The 24,201-nt window shown below is 39.9% G+C and overlaps 3 protein-coding genes across 4 annotated transcripts; 2 read left to right on the plus strand and 1 right to left on the minus strand.

The window, feature by feature from the left end:
- Positions 1–579: 579 nt before the first annotated feature.
- On the plus strand, positions 580–24,193 carry LOC135343871 (large ribosomal subunit protein uL14). 2 transcript variants are annotated; one of them, XM_064540896.1, is made up of 4 exons: positions 580–830; positions 1,129–1,200; positions 1,287–1,328; positions 24,055–24,193. In XM_064540896.1, the coding sequence occupies exons 1-4, from the start codon at positions 662–664 to the stop codon at positions 24,135–24,137; spliced, it is 366 nt and encodes a 121-aa protein (XP_064396966.1). In that variant the 5' UTR covers positions 580–661; the 3' UTR covers positions 24,138–24,193. The 2 variants fall into 2 exon arrangements, with proteins under 2 accessions (XP_064396966.1, XP_064396965.1); XM_064540895.1 differs by lacking the exon at positions 24,055–24,193 and adding an exon at positions 1,651–1,797 and having other exon boundaries at positions 581–830.
- Positions 4,566–16,776, plus strand: LOC135343866 (uncharacterized). The gene is made up of 4 exons (XM_064540890.1): positions 4,566–4,771; positions 10,044–15,653; positions 15,735–16,013; positions 16,077–16,776. The coding sequence occupies exons 1-4, from the start codon at positions 4,762–4,764 to the stop codon at positions 16,355–16,357; spliced, it is 6,180 nt and encodes a 2,059-aa protein (XP_064396960.1). The 5' UTR covers positions 4,566–4,761; the 3' UTR covers positions 16,358–16,776.
- Positions 19,721–22,482, minus strand: LOC135344282 (semaphorin-4A-like; the record flags this gene model as incomplete). The annotated part of the gene is made up of 5 exons (XM_064541448.1): positions 19,721–20,829; positions 21,042–21,258; positions 21,363–21,800; positions 21,918–22,110; positions 22,318–22,482. Coding segments are annotated over 5 exons (1,032 nt in total), but the record flags the coding sequence as incomplete, so codon positions are not given.
- Positions 24,194–24,201: the final 8 nt, after the last annotated feature.

Below are 24,201 nucleotides of genomic sequence, written 5' to 3' on the forward strand. Positions count from 1 at the left end.
TCTACAGCAAGATATTTGCAGTGAATACAAATCCATATAATTATAGGCTTAAAACTCGTCTTCCCTTCTTTTGGGAGGACGAGACACGCCCATCTACACAACATGTTCGAAACGGAGTACCGTACTTCCTAATAAGGCTAATCCTCTTCTAATAAGGCGCCACCTGGAGATTTCTTTCATAAGGCACCATATTCATTGGCTATTTCTTGTTTTGCATACACTAGCCTCAAAAACGTATTATATAGCGACGGCTTATTTAGAAGAAGAGTACGGGTAATGCACCTATCAATGTGTCGCCCCACCCCCCCCCCCCCGGGAGGGGTCGGGCTTATATGGGGGATTTGACCTTACCTCAGGTCAAATTCCCCCTGATGGGGGAAGGATTCTGTGTTCAAATCCCCCAGTCAACAGAGGATTTTTGAGCCCCAAGCAGTTGCAGACATCATAACAGGTTATAAAAGCAGTCTTTACTACGCAAAGCCAGGTCAAATCCCCCAGTATGGGGCCAACATTTCAGGTCAAATTAGATCAAATTCCCCCGTATGTCCCGGGGGGGGGGGGGAGTGGGGCGACACATTGATAGGTGCATTAGTGATGACTATTACTGTACCTCTCAGGAAAGCAGGGAGCGTCAGGAGCCAAGTTCCGTGTGTCACTGGCTATGCCAGTGGGGGCAGTGATGAACTGTGCCGACAACACTGGGGCCAAGAACCTCTACGTTATTGCCGTAAAAGGTATTCGCGGCCGACTCAACAGACTACCCTCTGCAGCTGTGGGGGACCTGGTGCTGGCCACTGTCAAGAAAGGAAAGCCGGAGCTAAGGAAGAAGGGTAGGTTTTTTTACTGCACTTTTGTGTTACAGGTTATCAAGGGCGTATATAAAGCACAACTCATAAAAACCACGGACAGTAATTCTATTTGTTAGAGCTAACCTCTAACTAAACATAGTTCCTTGTGAGTCACTGACTGTCTAAACTCAAGAGCACCAAAGAGTATAGAAACAAGATATTTGTGTCCTTGCAAGGAGAGAAAAAGCTAACCAAAAAATATTCATGAGCAATCCCTACATCGTAGCCTTAATTCATGCGTGATTTTTCTCGTGTCTTTATTTTACTTCTTTCTTTGCAGTATTACTAGCAGTGATAGTTCGGCAACGGAAACCTTATCGACGCAAGGATGGAACCACTTTATACTTTGAAGGTGTGTTCTAAAGAAAGTTGTGTGTAGAATGCTCTTATCGAGAGTTTTTAAATGATTGATTTCACTTTTAGTTTTTGTTTCTGCAGATAGCGCTGGTGTGATAGTGAATACCAAAGGAGAGATGAAAGGTACTAGAGTTTGTAGAATCTTCGCAACACACTAGTAAAAGCATAGAGCGTTACACATTCCTTATATGGAACATGTGTACACACTGTAGTACTCAAGTGTACGAGCATTTCGCACGCACAGTGCTAACACTTTCATTCGTGTGAAATAATAATTGATACTTACATGTAGGCCTGTGCAAGCATTTGTAAGGTTGCTGAGGAAGCTTGTTTTTATTCCGAGCAGAGCTAGAACTTGTTAACAGACCATAAATTACCAGCTAAAGTCTATTACTATACATACCAATGCCCAAATGTTTGACAATAGATTTTTTCTGTCCCATAGGGAGCACAGTGACGGGTCCTGTGGCAAAAGAGTGTGCAGACTTGTGGCCTCGAATTGCCTCCAATGCACCTAGTATTGCTTAACAACTGTCTTTTTGATCTTACGTTAGGCATTGATATTCAATATTAATCTTTGCAAAGTGAAAAATTGCTAGAGAAAAAGTACAGTAGACTCGTTAATCTGGTCACCCTTAGGACAATAATTATTAATGCCGCTTGACCGGAATAGCAAGGTGGCTGTATTTCAGAAAATCCCTCACTTCAAATCTAATGACTAATTTACGGTTCTGTCTCCAAGGATAAGAACCATTCTGCTCTCTAGTAATCCAATTTTATCAGCCAAACTTCACCCAAAACGTTATCTGGCCGTACATTGAAAACAGTATGCGGAATGCGAGTGACCGCATTTCAGGCCGGGTGAGTTTTGTGCAGTAAGTGCCAAACCAAATGGCCGACATCAAAGTGGCCATATACTTCCAAGAGCTGGAATAGTGAGAGTCTACTGTATACAATCCTATGTAAAACCTACTGGTTTTTACTACATTGTGACACTGTAAAAATAAAAGCACCGTGGGTGCTGATGCCTTGGTGGAGGTGCCGTAACATATAAAGCTACCATTTAGCCTACCTACCAATTGCTCATTATAATTAACATTTTTGCTATACATGCAACAGGCGGAACAATGCAAAAAGAGTGGGTAATAATCGAACCTGATTTTCGATTGATGCCAAAGTTATACTGGTAGTCTAAAAACTTGGCTGCATCTTTTTACTCTTGCAGCTACCAATAGCTAGCTAACTACTAAGTGGAATAGCAATACTCAATGAACAAGTTTTGCTAAGTACTCTTCTGAAAAAGATGCAATGGCATTCCAAAACTCAAGGAACAAAGTGTTATTAATTTTTGAAAATCCACGAATTGAAAACATGACAAGAAGCCTATAGAAACTCTTACTTGCACTTTATTGATCCTTGAGGAGCAGCTGTAGCAGTCTACACGCACAAACACACTACCGTATACCTCTCTTGCGCATGTGAATAAATTCGTCAAAACACAACAAAAATGAAAGCCGCGGGTACCGATACCTCAATGGAATGTGTAAAAGGGGAAACTCGACTAGATCCTATTATGTTGGGAATAATTTTAACATAAAATATGTGTCTCTGGGAATTACCGTATAGCGCGAAATTTTTGCACGAAAACTAAGTCCACAAAAATTGTTAGAATTATTTGCTATAACGTGCAAAGATTAAAGGTGTGGCTTCCGGTAAGCAGTGATTCCATGAACATTGTGCAACGAAATGCTTTTAGAGGCCATTCCACGAAATCAGAGGGGGGTACGCCAATGTCAAAAGGTCACTAATTAAAACACCATGTGGGCTTATGTAAAATTGAGTTTACCCTCGCGCCCCTGGGTTTATACACCAGTAACACCACCCACCATAGATAAAAGAGACAAATGCAGAGGAGGGAGGACACGATTAACCTTAGCTCTAATTAGCTAATTATCGCGACCTTTTAATTACATTCTTTGAACGATTCATCTTTTCTTTCTTTATAACCTCTATGTGGACATATTGGACACAAGAGCTAGAGCAAAGTAAGCCTTTTCTCCTACTGGAGGTACCCCTATGGCCAAGTTGTCAGGACCTGAAGGTAATAGGACCCCTATAAGAAGCACCTCAAGTACTCCCATCTCTAAGATCCCTGTGAGAAGCATCCCAGGCACTCTGATCTTGTCTCTGTGAGAAGCACTCTTGATCTTGGAGACAGGATCCCTATGAGGAGCACCCCAGGCACTCCTGTCTCCAAGATCCCTGTGAGAAGCACCCCAGGCACTCCTGTCTCTGTGATAAAGTTGCAACATGGAATTGTTTAGTTCAGAGTGTCTCCAACATGAAGAACATCAATGACACCAACAGTCTCAGCTTCTAGCACCCCTTTATTTGTATGGTTTGCTCTGTGCCTGCAAGAATTGCCTGTCACTCATACTACAGTACTGTTCTGTGTGTCCCAATATGTAGAGGTTATAAAAAAAGAAAAGATGAATCGTTCAATTAAAAGGTCGCGGTAATTAGTGCTAAGGTTAATCGTGTCCTCCCTCCTCTAAGACAAATGGATAGGAAACACTTAGCGCCTCGAAAACTATCCGCGTTTCCCCCGGGATTCATTCGAGGCCGCCTACTGTACATGGAAAAAAATGGCCAAAAACACAAAAAAGAGACAAAATTTAATGATTGTCTTACTGTCAGTTAGCCTCGGTCCCAGGCCGATATTTTTTAATAGAACGAAGTTGACCTAGCGTTCAATTGGAGACCGATCGGCCTGGGGTCGAGGCTAACTGTCAGTCCCTGCTGCTGAACTTTTACTTCTGTTTAATACTTGAGGCTATATGACACACAGTACACTACTTATATAGGTTGTTCTAGCTGTATTATAGGTGTTATTGGTACAAGAAACATCCTAAGTAGTGAAAGCAATGCCTCTAGCTACTTCTTAGCAATCCCAAAAAAGTTTCTGTTATTTCCAAATGATACGTAGTATAAAGGGACATTAAATTGAAGTGGTAGGGAGACTTGGAAGGTCTGAATTTTTCAAAACAGCCATAGAAGTAGTTTTCCTGGGGGTTTGGGAGCGAAACATGGCTGTATCTTAGTTCAGTGTATGTATTTTATATGCAGCTTATGGGATCACGTGATCCGTTTCCTATCCATTTCTCTCTTTTATCTGTGCACCCACTAGCTTTATCCTCTTGCATGCACATGTGCAGAAATCAGTTGAGCAACTATGAACACGTCGAAAATTTCGCGCTATTGATGTATTGTTTGGTAAAGATCATCATTAAGTTTTGTATAATGATGTCCTCTGGGCAAAAATAGTCCCTCAAAATTACCCGCTACGGTAGTGCAGTGAGCCAGTTCAGCAACATTTTGTTGTGCGTAAGCTAGTGTGTCAACTTGCTAGCTAGCTAGCTAAGAATAACATTAATGATCAATCAAAGAACACAGTATTACAGATTAATCCAACCTTTCCGGAGAAAGCAAATTCCTACCCATCTCTTTGAAGGGGAAAAATAACCTGTCCCAGCGGTTAGCTCAAGGCTACATATATATGAGAGGAGGTAAGCATAGATAATAGAGGAAGTTAAGTATCTGGCTGTGCTTGGGTATGGGTATGGATCTAGCCACCATATAGACTGGACAGAAGTGGTTTAACACTAAAACGAAAGCCATGGGTTGGTTGGTAGATTCATAGATTGAAGAGTTAGAGGGATAGGAAACGGTTGGTATCTCGAGTAACATCCGCGCTACGCTGCGGTTTAATCGAGGCCTTCACAACAATATCTATTTCTACACTCAGTGCATAATAAACTACAAGTAACTGTGCTTAGTCCGTGCAACTCACTTACATTCAAGGTCTATACCTATTGTATACTAGTAGTCATAACCAGCACGCTTACACGTTATATGTTCCGCCTTGGGAACATATAACTTTATTGGAAAGTCTCTTTTTACTGGGTGTGGTCAGTTATTAGCAAGTACTACACGTGGCTCATGGACTAGGCGTGTTATAAATTGCTGAAAGAGATGATGTCTCGAGGAAACACAGCTTTGGGAGTTACCCGGCAAAAATGTGCTTAATATAGCCTCGTAATGCGGATAATTTTCGAGGCTCCACTGCAAATTCAATGTAAAATCATCACGTGCACCACTCCGTTTCCTATCCCTCTAACTCTTCAGTCTATGGTAGATTATAATTTTGAGGTGAGAATTATGCTGGCCTATTGTGGATAGTCTTGCGGACCCAGACCCTGTAAGAGAGTCTGGCCAATTTCACCCTACAGAGTTGTGTTGATGTGCCACAAATATAGTGGTGTTCTAAGTGGCTGATAAGTGTTTGTAATAAGCTGTAAAACTGCACAGCTTCATATGGGGCGCGTTTGTGCCAAAATTAAGCGTTATTTTTTTCCTTTTATATAAACTAGTTATCATGCTAGTATATAGCTTTATTGCTTTTTAATAAGTGCTGACATCAGCGTTTTACATTCAAATTGCACAGGAAGCGACTCATCACCGACTGTGCAGATATTTTTCCATATTGCACACCGGGAAGTATTATTGCACACTTGTTATTGCACACTAGGAAGTGATTCTTATTTGGAATAAAACGTTTTCAGCAGTGAGAGAACAAGAAAAACATAGTTTACACACTTATTATCATGCATTGCAATGTTTATCAGTCTCTTTTCTTGTTTTCTGATGCTCTGTATCACTTCTGTGCTCTTTTGCAGTGAAGCTGAGGGTCAGGAGGTTGTCAGTGTTCATATTTAATGCATCAAACAGGCATCAGTGTTGGGACCGGGAGTGGGTGCTTTGAGCGGAGTATTGCACATGTAGAAGTGTACTGCACCACCATATAAGCCTGTTCAGGCTTGTATAAAGTCGTTTTTTGGCTTCAAAAACGGTTGTCACACTTTTCTTCAGTTATAGCGGTGCATGTTTCCTCTTCTGATACACTGGAGCATGATAGAAAGCAAGCACATGCTGTTTATCCTTCAGAACTATCCATTTTCAAAACGGGTTGCTGGTTGTCAACGTTTTTCTTGTCTTTTTTTCTTGTCTGTTCTCTATAAAATCTTTAAGTAGCCTTCTGCAAGCTCTCTTGGTGTTCTAGAGTCTTATTTCTTTGTCTTTCTAGCTGTTTTCTTTCTCTTAAACTTGTCTTCAACTGGGAGAACTCAATTTTGTTGCTACGCATTCTTCTGGTTGATAAAGCAACCGCACGTTGCGCATGCGCAGATTCAACCTGCATTTTGGTTGCCAAGCAATAAATGCATTATCCCATGGATACTGATGATTATCACTCGTCCGTGCCTAGTAACTGTCACTCGTGCCTTGCAGGCACTCGTGCAGTTACTGGCACAGACTCGTGATAATCTTCAGTATCCATAGGATAATATCATAATATCATGCATACTATATATATATAATTATATCATGTACATACTATATATATCATGCATACTATAATTATATATCATGTACATACTATATATATCATGTACATACTATATATATCATGCATACTATATATATCATGTACATACTATATATATCATGCATACTATATATATCATGTACATACTATATATATCATGCATACTATATATATCATGTACATACTATATATATCATGCATACTATATATATCATGTACATACTATATATATATATATTAATTTTGCGGCAATGCAGGCAGAATAGTCCTTTCCACACAACGGTATATATATAGAAGGAATTTTTCCAGCGGTCTGGGGGTAGACTAGCAAGCTGCACGGCGAACAGTAAACTGGTCAAACTACTCTAACGTTTGCCACGATATTTGTAGCAACTAAAGTGGCTAGACCGCATGCGGTTACCACGAGATCATTGATAGTGACGTAGCACTAGAAATCACATGCAGTATTGGTCTCGCGAGCAGCCGTCAAAGGGGGAAGGACGTCTGGTTGAACCCGCCGCTTTTTTTTATTTTTATTTTTATTTTTTTATTATGTGTATAAATGTCATTATTACTGTTCTCATAACACGTCACTATAATTGAAACACGTCATATTAAATATTAAGTAGAAAAACACAGTATTTTAATAGTCAGCAAAAGAGTATTATTCTCTACAAGAAGGGAGAATCCCACTACAGGACGCATAGTTCCCTCAAGAGCTGCTCCTAGACAAATACGTTTCTAGATCTACCATTCACTCGCAAAACTTTTATATACAGCAAGCTTTTGATTGGGTTTAAGCTCCTTATAACCTAGCTCTATGGCAACAACACTGTCACGAATAGAAGCAGCTTAATTATTAGTGCAGAGTAATCCGGCTTCTATAGCGAACGCTTCCTTTCTACAGGTACGTAAAACCACACCCTTAATTATTAGTCCTGATGGTGCGACAACGTTCCGAAACAGGCTCATGGAAAAGCGGCAGGTTCGACTAGACATCCTTCCCCCTTCGACAGCTGCTCGTGGCTGTATACTGAGGTCACAAAAACCACAGCCACTTAGAATTGTATGTAATATGCTGACTGTGCAACACGAGTCTCTACACGGAGTTTGACCAGTCTATTGTTTGCCGTGCAACAGTGACGGTTTACGAGTCTAGTCTGGGGAACGGAAGTGCTGCTGCCACGCTCATTTTTACAATCACATGCATGAAAATGATCACTTTAGTTGCAACTCAGAGGAGGTAAGACATGCATAATTATGTAATTGGCAATTTTTGCTGAGTCGGCAAATATGTTCAGCTACAGAAAACTCAGCGTTTGTAGAATCTATGGCTAATAAAACAATCACGTGCTACGATTTGTCGAGTTAGCAAATTATGTGTAGCTACGTTAATGCTCTATGCAGTGACCTTATATATAACAGGCTAGCTACATAGAAGTGATCTTGCAATTGCTGCCTGTTGATTTCTTTGGCTATAGGATTCTATAAATGCTATATCTAAACATTAGCAATTCAGCAAAATTGCTGATTACTTCCTAATTGCTCGTATATATGTCGTACCTCAGTTGCAACTGCATTCTGTACTGCCATGTGCTTATGCAAGACTGGCCTGTCACTGACTGTTTGCGCATGCGCAAAATTATTGGCTATTTTTATTTTTTCTAAAAATCCTGACAAAGAATATGAAGTCATACACATATATAGCTAGCTAGCTAGAGACAGAGCTGTATGTTTTATTGCACAGCTATTTTATTTCTGATAGAGTCAGTAAGTAGTATAGTATACCGTATTACTAGAATGTTTTGCGAGCATCAAACATTTGCGAGGGTTGATCAATTCACAACAATTAAATCAGCAAAACCTAAATTATTACTAGTAAATACACATGATCCTTTCCAGAACGCAATAGTTAGATCGCAAAGGGTCAAATTTTCTGCTGATTTGGCTCATTCGCAAAGGTTTTTCACTTGCAAAATATTCTATAGTAATTGTAAGTCACACAAATAGGAAAGAAAAAGTATTTATACTTATAATATAAATACCATGTGCACGATGATGAGCCAATTCCATCAGCAGGGTTACCTACACAGATCTTTAGAGAGTGGAATGTTTCAAGAAGCGTTTGAACTACAGAAACGTTTGTCAGGATATCTCTGAGCATGGGGCACTTGCTCGGCTTTATCTGAGTCGACTACAAATTAACACGTAAATCTTTCTGAGCAGTATTAAACAGTTAACAGAACATCTGCTCTTGTACTGTTTCCCTGTGTTACTGTCCTAATTATGCAAAGGGTGAGAGAGGGGATCGAGATAACATTTTAAATTGGTAGGTGTAGATGATGGCAGCCGTTTGACAAGTGTTTTGAGCGATTCAACTTCAGAGTGAACGTAAGCAACCAATGGCACAGTGAGACTATCAACTGAGACACTTTTAAGAGCTCAGGTGAGATGGACAAAGTCATCGTAAGACGTCTCCTTGCTTCTCCCTTTTTTTCTCTGTTCTTCCTGCGGATTGCTAAACCACATTTTCTTCCATGCACATAAGATTAGCAAGCACCCTCACTGGCGGAAAAGATCACCCTCAATGTAGGAGCCTCAATGAAATTTTGACACTAATATCGCACTATATAAAAGTGCTGACTCAGGTTTGGGTCGGGTTGGAGTTCCTTCTATGGCTTCTGTGCATTTACTTAGGAGTTGGAGGTTAATTACAGTCGTACCCAACCTCCTCCGGTTAAACAAAAAACAACAACTACATGTAGAGAAACTATAAACCCGGGGTGAACTCAGTTTTACATAAGTCCACGTAGTGTTTTAATTATGACCTTTTGACCCTAGTATTCCTCCTCTGTACACGAACACATTGGTAGTGCTGACTCGATCAGCGTTGGCTTTATGTTTGGTGAGGCATCAGTACCATGTCGCAAGATCTCACGATATAATAAGTGAATTCTATATAGATTTTATAGGCAATGTCTTGAGCATAATGTATCAAGTCTATACACCACTGATTTTCTGCTATGTGCATGCATTTGGCAAGGTTAGATAATAGTGGTGTATGATAATACATGCACTGGGAGTAATTATAGGATGACAGCCGCAGAGAGTCAGTAAAAGAATCCTGGATAGGGCTCTCTACATGGGAATGTGTGCGCCTCGAATTAAATCTGTGTTTAGCTAGCTGGTACTCCAAGTTCAATAGCATTGAACTTGCTAACGAAACCTTTATGTCAAAATCTGCCACAAATATAAAGCTAATCACTTGTTATGTTGAGGCAGTGCGGTAAGCAGACTAGAATCACCAACAGACACACTGACCGACTCTATATAACCTGTGGCTACGCGCCTGTTTTAATTATAGCCTGCATTACTTGACTCTACCCTATCTATAGGTTCAGGCATGGCTAGTTATAGCCATGACACACCTCTACACATTGCTGCAAGCTGTGGAGATGAAGAAAAAGTGAGAAAGTTTTTAAAATCGCAGCAATATAAAGTAGATGTTGTGAACTCTGATAAACAAACCCCCCTTCACCTAGCATGTGCCAATGGGCATCTGGTTACCGTAGACTTGCTAGTCAATAACTTCAATGCCAGTATTGGAGCTCTTGACAATGAAGGGTTATCTCCATTACTTCATGCTGCAAAAAGCAATCATATACAAATAGTGATCATTTTGATTCTGTTGTCAATGTTTGGTAGACGTATCTCTAAAACTACCAGAATTCGAATTCCATACGAAGTATGTCATGTTGAGCGTAGCCACACTGAGCTCCTGGAAGAAGTTGTCTTTGAGTACTTTAACAATCCTCAAGCTCAATTGATTACAGTTAAAATAATCAGAGAGTTATTTGATGATGTTATTGATGATGTAGAGAACTGCGAATGCAAGTTTTTCCCATTATTTTTAGCATCGTCACTTGGACTCCAAAATTTGTTTGAGAAGTTGATAGTAGAGAAGGGAACTAGCCTTGAAACTAAAGGCTTCTTTGGTTTGTCTCTTCTCCATTGTGCCTGCTTTGGGGGTCACACTCAACTCATTGAACATTTTGTAGATCATTACAAGTTGAACCTTAATGCTAGAAGCAGGAACGGTAGGACGATTATTCATTATGCATGTTTTGGTGATCACACAGAGCTTATAGAAAAGCTCATAATCAACTATCAACTTGATCCAGCTCTAACAGATGAAAAAGATAATACTGCTCTGCATATTGCAACTATGACAGGTCAAGTTGAAACAGTCAGGTACCTTATCATTAAACACAAAGTTGTGATTGACTGCAGAAATAACCAAGATTTAACTCCCTTGTGTTTAGCCGCTCGAAATGGTCACCTGTATCTAGTAACTATGTTGATTGACGAGTTTAAGTGCAGTTCACAAGTCGTAGGCTACCATGGGCGAACTCTTCTTCACAAAGCTTGTCAAGGGGGTAACGTGAAACTAATTGACAAGCTTATTAAAGTATATGGACTTGATCCAATGGCTAGAGATGACAGTGGAAACACCCCTTTACACATAGCAGCCATAGATGGACAAGTTGAAATTGTAAAACATTTTGTCACTATGTATAAGCACAGTGTTGACATTGACAGCACTGATGACGAAGGCTCCACTCCATTATGTTTAACTGCTCAAAATGGTCACTTGAATCTGATAAGTATGTTTCTAAATGACTTTAAGTGCAGTTCCAAAGTCAAAGGCTGCAATCAGCAGAATCTTGTTCATTATGCCGCAAGAGGTGATCACAAAGAAGTGATTGATATGCTAGTTAAAGTGTATGAAGTCAATCCAAAAATGAAAGATAACAATGGGAACACCCCTCTCCATGTGGCAGCATTGAATGGAGGTGTCAAATCAGTGGAACACCTGATTAAAGAACACAATATTGAGAAGGAGAGCACCAATAATTGTCAATCCACTCCATTGTGCTTAGCTGCAAGCAGAGGTCAACTGAAAGTTGCTCATATGCTCCTTTATAACTTTAAATGCAGTGCTGCAGTCAAGGGCTACCGTGGACGTACACTCCTTCACTATGCATGTAAAGATAGCAACATAGAACTGATTAGGATGCTAAAATGTTTTGGTGTGGATCCAACAACACGAGATGACTATGGTGACACTCCTTTACATATAGCAGCTGTGTATGGACAAGTTAAAACAGTTGAATATCTAATTACTGAATGTAGTGTTGAGAGAGACAGTACTAACTACCAAAAATCAACTCCACTGTGCTCAGCTGTTTCAAAAGGTCACGTGCATTTGGCACAAGTTTTAGTTAAAGACTTTAGATGTTGTCCACTTATCAAAGGCCACAACGGTCAAAGTCTCCTTCATTATGCATGCCAATGTGGACATACAGAAATGTTCGATATGCTAATAACAGATCATAACCTTCAGATAGAAAAAGATCATGATGGAAACACACCTTTACATTTAGCAGTCATGAATGGACACATTGATATGGTGCAACACCTTTTTAGTAAATACATTGATTGTTTCATCACTAATGCGGAAAAAGTATCTACATTAAGTTGTGCTGCTCGAATTAATTATGGGTGTGATGGGAATATCAAAGGTCAAACTCTTCTTCATTGTGCATGTCAAAATGGACATGTGAAACTGGTAGATATATTGGTTGAGGACTATAACTTTGATTTAACAGCTAGAGATGTGGATGGAAATACACCTCTTCATGTGGCTGTCCTGAACTGTCAAGTTGAAACAGTGAAACACCTTGTTACACAACACAAAGTTGATGTTCACTGTACCAACAATCATTGTGCCACTCCGTTGATGGTAGCAGCTCTACACGGTTACATAGATGTGATTGAGAATTTAGTTACTGGGTTCCATTGTGTTCCAGAAGTGAAAGACGTCTTTGGTAAAACTCTCCTCCACTATGCTTGTGAAGGTGGTCACACAAAACTGGTGGATAACCTAATATCAAAGTATAAGCTTGATATCTTTGGTAAAGACAATGATGGAAACACACCTCTACATATAGCTGCTCTGCATGGACAAGCCAAAACTGTTAAGTACTTAATTAATAGGCACAAGGTTGTTAAAAGCAGCAAAAACAATATCGAATCCACTCCACTGTGGCTAGCAGCAAGGAATGGTCATCTAGAGGTTGTGAAAATACTGTATTATAGCGAATGCAATGAGCGAAATCTTTTACATTTTGCATGTCGTGGGGATCACACAAAGCTGCTGGATGAAATAGTATCAGAACATCAGATTGATTTAACACAGCCAGAAATAAATGATGATGATGGAAATACCCCTTTACATTTGGCAGCTATGGAGGGACATATTAAAACAGTGAAACATCTAATTATTAAGTACAAAGTTGAGGTTGATCTCACTAATAAGGACAACTCCTCTTCGTTATGTACAGCTGTTTCAAATGGCAAGGAGCACGTTATGAAAGTGCTTATAGAAGAGTTTGGATGTAATCCTGCTGTGAAAGCTTACAGAGGACGAACTCTCTTGCACTATGCGTGCAAATTTGGTAATATTGAGCTGTTAGACAAAATGGTTACTGAATATCATCTTGATGTTAATAGGAGAGATGATGATGGAAACACACTTCTACACATGGCTGCTTTGAGTGGACAAGTTGAAGTAGTTAATCACCTAATAATGAAGTATGATGCCGAGAAAGGAGACAAAAACAGTTACAATTCAACTCCTTTATGTGTTGCAGCTCGTAATAATCACCTAAATGTGATAAGACTGCTGGTTGATGAGTTTCAATGTAATCCTGAGGCCACCGGCTACAATGGTCAAACTCTCCTTTACTACGCTTACCAAGGGGGTCATTTACAACTTGTTGACACGCTAAAAGAATTGTATGGTCTCAATGCTACGCTCAGAGATGATGATCACAACACTCCTGTTCATGTTGTGTGTCGAACTGGCAAAACAGAAATGTTAAAACCATTGCTTTCTGGTATTAACTCAATTTGGACAGTTTTTCAAAGTAATAAATTTGGCAATACCCCTCTGCATACTGCTGCTCTCTATAAGCATACTAGTTGTGTAAAAGTTTTGCTTAATGAATATAAAGCCCCACTTTTTGTGCGGAACAATGATGGGAAAACTGCTTCAGATTTACACAATGACAAAGTAATTGTTGAAGAACTCAAAAGTAACATTTCCCAGCAGATCCAATCCACGTATAAAGAGCTTGATGAACTAGCTAGGAAAGAGTTCAGTGGTGAGAAGCATCTTACAAGACTGTTTGTTGTTGGACACTCTGGTGCTGGAAAATCCACTCTTATTGACACGCTTAAGAAAGAGGGATTTTTCTACATTTTCAAGAGAACTATCATAGAGCCCCATACTGCAGGAATTATACCTACTACATTTAACAGTACTGACTATGGAAGAATGATTTTCTATGACTTCGCCGGTGATTCTGAGTATTATACCTCACATGCTGCAGTGTTGGAGTCCGTGGATACTTCAATGGGAATGAACATTTATCTGATATTGTGTGATTTGAGCCAAAGTAGGGAATTTATCACCAGAAAATTTAGCTACTGGTTTTCCTTCCTTTCTTGTAACATTAGGAGTATCTTTAATTCCATTATTCTCCCTGTTGGGAGTCGAGCTGATAAACTAAGCAGTGATAAAGAAATGCTTGGAGTAGTTGATAATCTTTCCCAAAATTTTTCTGCAGGTATGGATAATCTGCAAGTAAAAGAAAAAAGTGTTGTGTTAGATTGCCGTGATAAAGGAAATGTATTCAGTCGAATTAAAGATCTCGTGAAGAAATATTCCACGTCTGTACACCCTGTCCGACTAACCCTTGAGACAAGCACCCTCTTAGGCTTGCTAAGAAAAGATTTTGAGAATGTTACGGCTTGTGAAGTTCACCGCCTCATCTCCCACATAGTGATGACTAAAATTCCACTCCCAGTAAATCCTTCATTACTTTACCCTCTTGTTAGAGAGTTGCATAACTTTGGCTTTGTGTTGCTAATAGAAAAACAAGGTGATGCAATTGAGAACCACTTGATTATTTTGAACATTCCAATATTCACATCTGATGTACATAGTAAGTTGTTTTCGAAGTCTGCTAAAAAGAATTTAGCTGAACACACTGATCCACTGAAATTGAGTGTGGGTATCATTCCAGAATCTCTGCTCAAAGTAGTGCTACCCAATTATGTAACAAAAGACTGCCTGCTAAAGCTCCAGTACTGTCAGGAAATTGAGAACTTGCATGTGGAAGAAGACCACACACTTCTTCAATCCCAGACAGCATCGCAAGAGCCACTGCTATTTTTTCCTGCTCTTTGTGAATTAAAAATTGATAAAATTCAGTGGACAACTGAAGTAAATGAACACAACGTTACCCTGGGTTGGTATGTTAAATGTGATGGCAGATTTGACCACTTTCCCACTCGATTTCTTCATGTACTTATTGTTCGCTTGTCTCGAAGTTTTGCACTAAAACAGAGCCTTCCAGTAAGCCGTAGACCGTCTATTGTGTCTATTGACTCCGTATCGTCTATGCCAAACTCTCCTACTACGTTTGATTTTAATCGTGAATCTATGCTAGAAGAGGTGTATGAATCCAATCATCGTTGTCATGTCTGGTCAACTGGTCTGCATTGGGTAATGAGGAATGGAGTAGAGGTGTTTGTTGACTTACCCAAAGATGCAGAAAACAAAGAGCTGGTTGTAGTCACGAGAAGCTGTGATGGATCCAGAGCTGAATGCGCTAACATTTTGCAAAAGGTTGTTCAGAAAGTTATTGAAGCGAAAGTTGAGTTTTGTCACAGTATCACACCTTCAGTCTATCTACTCGATTCATCTAGTCTTAAACGTAAGAAATTCACTGATGCCAGAAAAGTACCACGCTTTACACTGCAAGAAGTTAACATAACATTGGCTGAAGGCAGTAAAAATGCTGTCAGTGTTGATGGGTCACATTGCTCTTCTCCTAGAGATCTGGCCAACCTCACTAGATGGACTATGTCCTATTGGAGTAAGTCTTAGAGTAATTTAAATTAGCGTGTAATTGTATGCAGTTATTTTTACAGTTTTTTATGGTGTCCATATTATACAGACCTACTTTTCCCTATGGACCCTGATGATGTAAAGAATGCTATCAAAGATCGAGTGGCTGGCAGCGAGTGGAAACAGCTAGGACGAAATCTTGGCATTCCTTATAGGGTACTAGAAGACATTGACGTTAGTTTCTCCCAAATGGTAGACAAAAAGTCGGAAATGATCCAAGCGTGGTTAACTGGCGAAAGCATGCCCACTTGGTTTCACATGGTTGAGGCACTACGTGAACCAAATCTGAAATTGTTTAAAGCTGCTGGTAAAATTTCAGAGAAACACAGTAAGTATAATCTTACAATTACTCTATGTTGCCATAATAACATCATTCCATAATTTATCCCAGATTGTACACAACAACAACAAATTCTTACTTCTGAATCATCCCACCGTCCTGATTCAAACTTTCTCCAGTCGTTTGCTGCCATCATTGGCTTTCGATGGCAGTGTATAGTGTTTCCCCTCTCCCTCTCCTCAGAAGACGTTGTGAGCATCAAGAGACAGACAAGAGGAGCAGAACCCACTATACAAGCACTCCTTATGTTGCAGAAGTGGGCAGCCAACAAGACAGCAACTTATGGTCAGTTGAGAGAGATACTGTGTACACTCTCAGTTTTTAACATTTGACTTGGTATGTACCATAATTATTGACCTGTAATTATATACAATAAATTGACTTGCTGCTGAGTTTAGTCTGTACTGATATAAAAACACGTGTTATTATAATTATATAATTGCTGCTGTATTTAAAAAAAAGTTTAGTTCTGTATAAAAAACATGTGTTTTAATTGTGTTCTTGTGATCCCTTTATTTTATAATTTTGAATTGTGTTGTTCTTGTGATCATGATCCCCTTCGGTCCCCAATCCAATCATTTATACATTTTTGTATATATACTGGTATCTATACCATAATTATTGACTTCTGCTGCTGTTTTTCAAGTTTAGTTCTGTATCAAATGAATTCACGTTCTTGTGATCCCCCTTTCTCATTTATACCATAAATATTTGGCTTCGGCTACTGTATATTTTCACGGGGATTACTATTTCTGCGAATAAGAGTAAAATATGGGTCACTCCAAGTGAGATCAATACACCTCACAACACACCAACACAAAATGCACACCCCCCCCCCCCCCCCTCAACTTGGTATATTCATAGTATAATATTTATCGAACCACAATGATATTTGGGGTCACTGGTGCCAAGTTGTGACTGTTATGCTAGCCTCCTTCGCAGCCTCTCCTTTTTCTGTTCTTTGTCACACGGTCAATAAGATAAAATACAGTAAGAATTGGAGGTACAAAGAAAGAAAGAACGAACCGTCCAAAAAAAGGAGAGCCTGCCTCGCTAAGTCGCGTGACGGTGGCACAGTGGTGGCACAGTGAAAATGAGCGTGGGCTTTCAGTAGATGGGCGGAGCCTGACAGGCAACAAAGCCACAGGATGCCTACGCATTGCAGACTTACTTCATATCTATGATAATATCTCCAGACGTACTTGCACGATGGCTTTTAATAATACCTAGCATAGAGAAGTCTGAAGACTAAAGGTCTATCTTTGAGCCTATCCTCAAGCCTCAAATTGAGGCTTGAGTTATTATTGAGCAGTAGTCTAGTCTAGAAACAGTGTATTTGAGAATGACATGACAATGTTGCAAGGTTGTGATCTCATGAGTACTGACAGAGTGAGACTAAACCATACTAATTTGTGTGCATGAGACAGTTTTCACAGGGGCACGAGCACCAATGTCGAATTTTCCCTTAGTTTAATACATGTACGTAATAGATGATCGATAGGGTCCCATAGTCGTGTAATCCTATTGTAGTCGTTTTAGAGGTTCTGCTCCTTTTTTGGAAACTTTCTGGCAGTAGAACCAGCTCTATAGTGGATACGGAAATAATACCTGCAGATAAGCACTCAGGTCTACATTGTCTGCTGTAATTTGAAACACTCGACTAGGTCGAATGTGAGGTCTTGAGAGTGGGAGCACATTGAGTTTGATAAGGCGAGTCTTGTAGTCTGTAGTTCTGCTGTACGTAGTTCTATTGTAATTATCCGAGGATAAAATTGGTTGCCCTTGCCCTTCTAGTTTGGATAGTGTAATTGTGCCAGGGCAATCTTCTTCTTCTTTATTATGACTTGGACTAAAACATTCCTTCTGATGACATGAAGGGATCTGTAGGATTTTTCAATTTTGGCATGTCAGAAGTATTGCTGTGAGTTGTCCAGGATCTGGGATAGGTTCCTTCTTTGCCCAGGTCCTTTTGACAAGGGCTATTATCAGATACAGTAGTACTCTAGCCTTTCATGCTTCATCTTGTAGAGCTAACTTCTACATACTGTGTTCTGTAGCTTCACACACTGCTTTGCCTCTAGTTCTGGTAAATACTCTCCAAGTACTGTGTCACAGTGTGTGGGAGGACAGATATTGCGGTTTACTCTTGCCCACGCTCAATTAAATTCTATATACTTGGGGTGAAAGGTAATTGTCTGCTATAATAATTATTATTGTTATTAATACCATATAAATTAATGTTGACTATAGGTACTCTTCTTTAAAATGTACAAATTTTGTTCTGGGACTGCCATATAGGTTTGGAAGATATGATAACTACAGTGATGGGCACTGATATTATAGTGCAGAAAGTTCCAAAACCAATGCTTCAAGCTGATAAATTTGACGATGAAACTTCAGCTTTCAATTCTCTCAAGTTAGATCTAGAGTTTGGCATTGTATATTTGTGCCTCAGAAGAGTTATATATTTGTGCCTCAGAAGAGCTATATATTTGTACCTCAGAAGAGCTATGCATGTTCTAGCATGAGGCATCTTATAGACAACTCTTGCATTCAAATATAAGTTTCGAGTTTAGAATATAATTAAGTTTCGTAAAATTAAAACCACTGACTGTGTTGATGTTGATCAGAATTTTGGTCCTGTTGACAAAAGTAATTGTACCTATGTATGCTTCAATTGATCGTGAATAGGATAACATACGTGTTGAACACCTGTCTCACATCATTGAGAGTTTAGCCAAAGCACTTGATGTCAGAAAACAGAATCTAAGATGGTTGTCTTGAGATACCGTATAGCGCGAAATTTTCGAGGCACTTATATTTCGTGGATTGGCCTCTAAAAGCCATTTCGTTGCACAATGTTCGCGGAATGACTGCTTACCGGAAGCCACGCCTTTAAATATTTGCATGATAGCAGGTAATTCTTATTAAGGAACACTTTTCGTGGACTTAATTTTCGTGTAGAATTCCAACCCACGAAATCCGCGAAAATTAAGCCCCTCGAAAATTTCGCGCTATACGGTAGTTATAGCCATGCCTGTGCATTTGAAAAGGAACTTTTCCTCTTCAGACAATTGTTCACATTGCTTTGAAAGACATCGGAGTGCTGATGTGTAAGCCTCATAACTAAACGAGACGGATTTCAATGAAAGCACTATTGGAGTGAAAGGGGAATGGCCGATAATTAAACTGAGTCCGATTAGCCCTGATGAATTGAAGCCAATATCATTACGGCATCCAACTATACATGCACTTTATGAAAGGCAATCGTTTTCCTTATTAAGAAGATACTGTGAATATCCCATACCTACTTCGACTTAACCACGGACACACAGCTGCATTTAGATTTGCTGGTGCTGTTGTTGCTGTAGCATTTGAGTATAGATCTGCTTGGACAGCGCGCACATCTGGTCGAGTTGAGATGTTTGAAGTAGTGAATTCTAAAGCTGTAAGCAATGTTGGAATATTGGTCGGATGTGCAATGACTTACGCATTATTTTAGTAAGTGTTTTACTTGATGGATCTTTGCTTGCATATTTTTTTACAGTAACAAACTTTTATTTAGTGGCTAGTGAGTGCATGCATGTTAATTTCATGCCATAATTATTTATACTTTCTACAGCATTATCAAATTTATTTTATGGCTCATGTATCTACTTTGATAATCAATTAATTATATAAGTATTTAAGTTCAGTTGTGGATTCAATAATTAATATAAATTCGACAGACCCAATAATTATTAGTGACATGGACCGTCTGTGGCATGCACAAAAGCAGATTGTATAATTATAAAAGTGCTTGATTTGATTTGGAATAAAAATTATTATCATGAATGAAACTATGTAACACAAAACAGACACCTAGGATCAACATGTATGGAGAATGAAGTAGATAAGTTGTTTACAAAACAAGTGGCAACATAATTATTACAGAATATTATTTTGGCAAGGTTAGTTTGACCGGTTGATGCATGATCAATGTGGTGTGCACGAATAGACCGTACATAAGTGCTCAATGTAATTGCAATTGAAAAAATTTGCTTAGTGAATGAAACAACTACATGTAGCTATAATTATGAACAATTAAAGACAGCATTATATCCCTAATATGTTATTACCAGTATGCCAAAAGAGAAACAATGTATACACAAAACTCGGTTAAGGACACCCTTATAAGACTGAAAACATGGTTGCAGGGATGACAACGAAAATCGACAAAACATACAATGATGAACTAATGCATCAATTTAACATTGAGAGCACCCTGTTTCAGCGTTTGGTACTTTAACAAATTCCTGTTGTGTGCTGAATCTCAGTGTTGGTGATATCACAGGTAAAGTAGTTTTTTAGAGTACTTTGAATGTTTGGAGGCATCTATTGATGGTGCTCTTGCTAGTATGTTGGGGTCGTAAGCAGTTCTTTGCCAATTGTTGATCGGCTCTTCTGCTCTTAAATTTGATTTTAGATTGGGGTCTGATCTGACTTGTGGTGTAACCGAGCTGTAGCGTGGAGGATCACTTGGCGATTTGTCGAAAGAAAAAGTGCTGACTGTTTTCTTGTACGGAGGTGTGGGAGGGGGCACATGTACTGGAACAGGGCCAGCCACGTGACTGCCACTGGATTCGTGAATGGAGGGGTAGGTAGCAGAGAATTTGGAATCACATCCAGACGATGATTTTGACTGACGAACAGCTGTGTACTCACTCATTAGGACGAACATTGTTGTTCTTCATGTATTCATCGGGCTTCGGTATGCTGGCTGAAGAGACGCCACTGGTCTTACGGCTATCTCGGTTTGTATAGCCTATATAAAAGAGCACAGATATTGAACAATTAGATATATATTATCGTTGTAGACCACGAAAAATGAGTGCGTTACATTTAACGATACAGGTAACCATACTCGTTAAACGGTATACTTTTAAACTATACATGTGTGTCAATATAATTTGTGATGGTACTGAAATGCATGCACCAGACAGAAATAGGGAGGATCGGTGTAATCAAAACACTTACTCTTTCTTTCGTTCCCATGATCCTCTAGATCGTGTCTCCTTCGTCTCTGCCTTCGAGCATTTTTGGAGTGACGGTGATCGTCGGAAGAAGAAAGCTGTGACGAGCATGCCCACAAATACTCCAATCACAAATCCAACAACAGCCCCCACAATTGTCCAAGTGTGGTCCTTCAGAGGTGTCGAGTTGGAGGTCTCTATTCCACCAATGCTCAGAGTATCTATGAGAATGGGAGAAAGGGCAGTTATGCTTATGCGTTCCATTGGGGTCCTTACGTTTGTGACAGAAAGGTAGTAATTATCATTGCATATTCACACAACATACCTGGTGCAGATGTAGAAGCGGATGTGGTAGAAGTGGACTCTGTAGTAGTGCTCTGTACACACCCAGCAGTGGTAGGCATCTGTGTGGAAGGCTGTGTTGTGACCACCTCCTCACAGGTACTTCGGCAGTATGTTGTGTTCCCAATAGTGATGTCTTGAATGGAGTCCATGCTAGCACCGAAAACGGACACACAAGTATCAGATGGCGTATCATAAGCACAGAACGGATCCCTAGCAGCCACACACGAACAGTAGTCGATATAAGCACTGCAGTTGGCCACGGAGAGGCCATAGACACCGTTGTTAGTGGTGAGGTAGATGTGTCCCTCCTCACTCAGTTGCATCTCAGAGATGTGGGTGGGTCGGCCTAGCACCTCGGAATGGATCACATGATATTCTTGGCCTTGTGAGAGAGAGGCCTTCAAGACTACTAGCTCATCTGTATGAGCAAACATATCTGATTGGCAGTACTGTAGATGTGATTTTTATATGAGGCTGTATGATTGTACATGTAGAGTACATGGAGATTCATGTGTGCATGGCTGAGTATACTAACCTGATGAGTGAGCAGCAACAAATACGATGTCATAAGTCCTGTTGTCGAGAGCTGTGACTTGTGATACCACAATCTTGTCAAACAGGTACTTCTCACTGGCCAAGAGTGGGCGTGGTCCGTTAGACGAAGTGACCGTCTCTTTTATCAGCTGAATATCACGGGAATCTTCTAAGCTTCGGCTCCCAGGCTCACACTGTTGCATTAGAGAGTGTGTTGATAAGAGTGGTGTACATACACTACTGTACATAGTGACATGTGCAAGCAGCTTGGCAGTAGGTGCCCAAAGGAGGCACAATATTCTTTTGGATTGATGACATTCAAGTAATTTTGCTTGACCGATTGGTGAGAATTGCATTTAAATGCATGACTGTGATAGTTAGATAAGTAGATCTATACTCACGGTGAATGGCTGGTAGTTGCTTTCAGTCACCCATTGTTGAGAAACATGTTTGAGATAGTCTCCGTTGTACACAGTGGCTATGTTGTTGTTGTCCTCTTGGGTATTAAACGTGAACACACAGACAGCTGACCCTATGGGACCATTCCTGCATAATAGAGTAGGACAGCATTAATAATTATTTATGAGTAACCAGACTAAACATAGCAGTAAATATTTCACTGAGTCTAAACCTTGCTAAGTTGAACACAGCAAAGAGCTGCTCTTCTGATTCTACAACTCCTTCAGAGGAGCCACTTGGACCAAAGAATGTGTCTTGAATCTCATTGTAATGGAATGGAATATCACTCGATGTTCCTGCTCATAATTATAACTACAATCAGCTAACCCTATCACTTTTACTGATCGTTACTACGTGTACTCAATGCACTACACAGTACTCACCTTGCAGACAAATAATTAAACACATATTAGACACATAATTACACAGAGAACTAGAGAGAGTTTCACTGGTATTTAGTGTAAAGAGTCACTACAGCAGTCCCATGCAGGTTGTGCTGCAGTCCCACACTTGCTCCACTTACTTGCCTCTTGTCTGCCTCACCTCGTAACTGTAGGAGAGAAAAACACAGGCACTGTCATTCACACAGGAAGAAATTCTGGCTAATGTAAACATAATTATTGTTCATGAATAATTATTGTGATAAATAAATTATGTATTGGAAGAGCTCGTGAATGGTGATATAATGATTAGTTCGATCGTCCCCTCAATTACTCAATCGGGTTGTTTTTCTAGTCTTTTAGAGCTACATGTATATCCGTGTTAATTCCGTATAACCGTATATTAGAAGACAGAAATCCGTATACGGAAAAACCGTATACTTGTGGACTCAGCCTATAACTATTATTTAGAACTCGGATAAGAGCCGTTTACACGAACGCAGTTAGGGGATTAAAGGTGTGGTGTATCTCTGACCATCTACCACCCTTGGGCACTACAGTAACAGGGAGGCTCTGACTGATAATTATTTAATGAGATAATGCAATGGATAGTAATGTATGCTAGCTAAAAGTCCAGATTGATTTTGTTCACATTCACTTACCACTGGTTCAAACAGTTAGTCGGCTGTACCAGCAGAATCGGGCTCTGCACAGGCTAAGCACCTGCAAGTATTAAACAGCTGGTCGTTAACCCGCTTAGTCAACCACAACACCACAGCTCAACGGGCCAATAGAAAGGTGACCAATAAACGGATTTGCTGTTTTGCAATTGACCACGGTTAACCAAGAATCCTAACAACCATGCCAGTGGCAGATCTAGGAATGTTGAGAGGGAGGTTCCAAAACAGTTCATCACTTTTCCTAAGCAATGAGCATGCGCATTAGAGAGCCCTGCCCACATATCAATTTATGAAATCAGCCTTCATTCAAGCTGAGTTGCTAGCTTGGTAAGTTGATCTCCAGTGTGTTCTTGTGTGAAAGGGGGGTTCCATGGAACCCATGGAACCCATGGAACCTGTCTGGATCCGCCACTGCATGCATCATGCATCACATACCCTGAAAGGATGTGCCTGCTGACTTGCGCTAATCCGACCAGTTGTTTCTGACTAGCTATTGTGCATACATGCATTCAGGCAATCATTCACAATCAGATCGACTCTGCATTCCTACGTACAACACCTGTTCTTAATTGCATGTTACTCTCATTATTGTAAAAGAGTTTTTTTTCCTGTCCCATAGGGAGCACAGTGACGGGTCCTGTGGTAAAAGAGTGTGCAGACTTGTGGCCTCAAATTGCCTCTAATGCACCTAGTATTGCTTAAGAACTGTTTCTGATTTTGATTTACTTTGTGCATTCAGTCTTTATGGATTCCACCACTAGTAATG

The sequence above is a fragment of the Halichondria panicea genome, chromosome 11, assembly GCF_963675165.1.
Source record: "Halichondria panicea chromosome 11, odHalPani1.1, whole genome shotgun sequence".
In the NCBI taxonomy this organism is placed as follows: domain Eukaryota; kingdom Metazoa; phylum Porifera; class Demospongiae; order Suberitida; family Halichondriidae; genus Halichondria; species Halichondria panicea.

Excerpts from the sequence above, each read along its gene's own strand:
- LOC135343871 (XM_064540896.1), top strand. The coding sequence starts at position 662 with ATGCCAGTGGGGGCAGTGATGAACTGTGCCGACAACACTGGGGCCAAG. Across the intron at positions 831-1,128 it reads GCCGGAGCTAAGGAAGAAGG|TATTACTAGCAGTGATAGTT; the intron begins GTAGGTTTTTTT and ends CTTTCTTTGCAG. Across the intron at positions 1,329-24,054 it reads TACCAAAGGAGAGATGAAAG|GGAGCACAGTGACGGGTCCT; the intron begins GTACTAGAGTTT and ends CCTGTCCCATAG.
- LOC135343866 (XM_064540890.1), top strand. Across the intron at positions 15,654-15,734 it reads ATGGACTATGTCCTATTGGA|ACCTACTTTTCCCTATGGAC; the intron begins GTAAGTCTTAGA and ends CATATTATACAG. Across the intron at positions 16,014-16,076 it reads TAAAATTTCAGAGAAACACA|ATTGTACACAACAACAACAA; the intron begins GTAAGTATAATC and ends AATTTATCCCAG.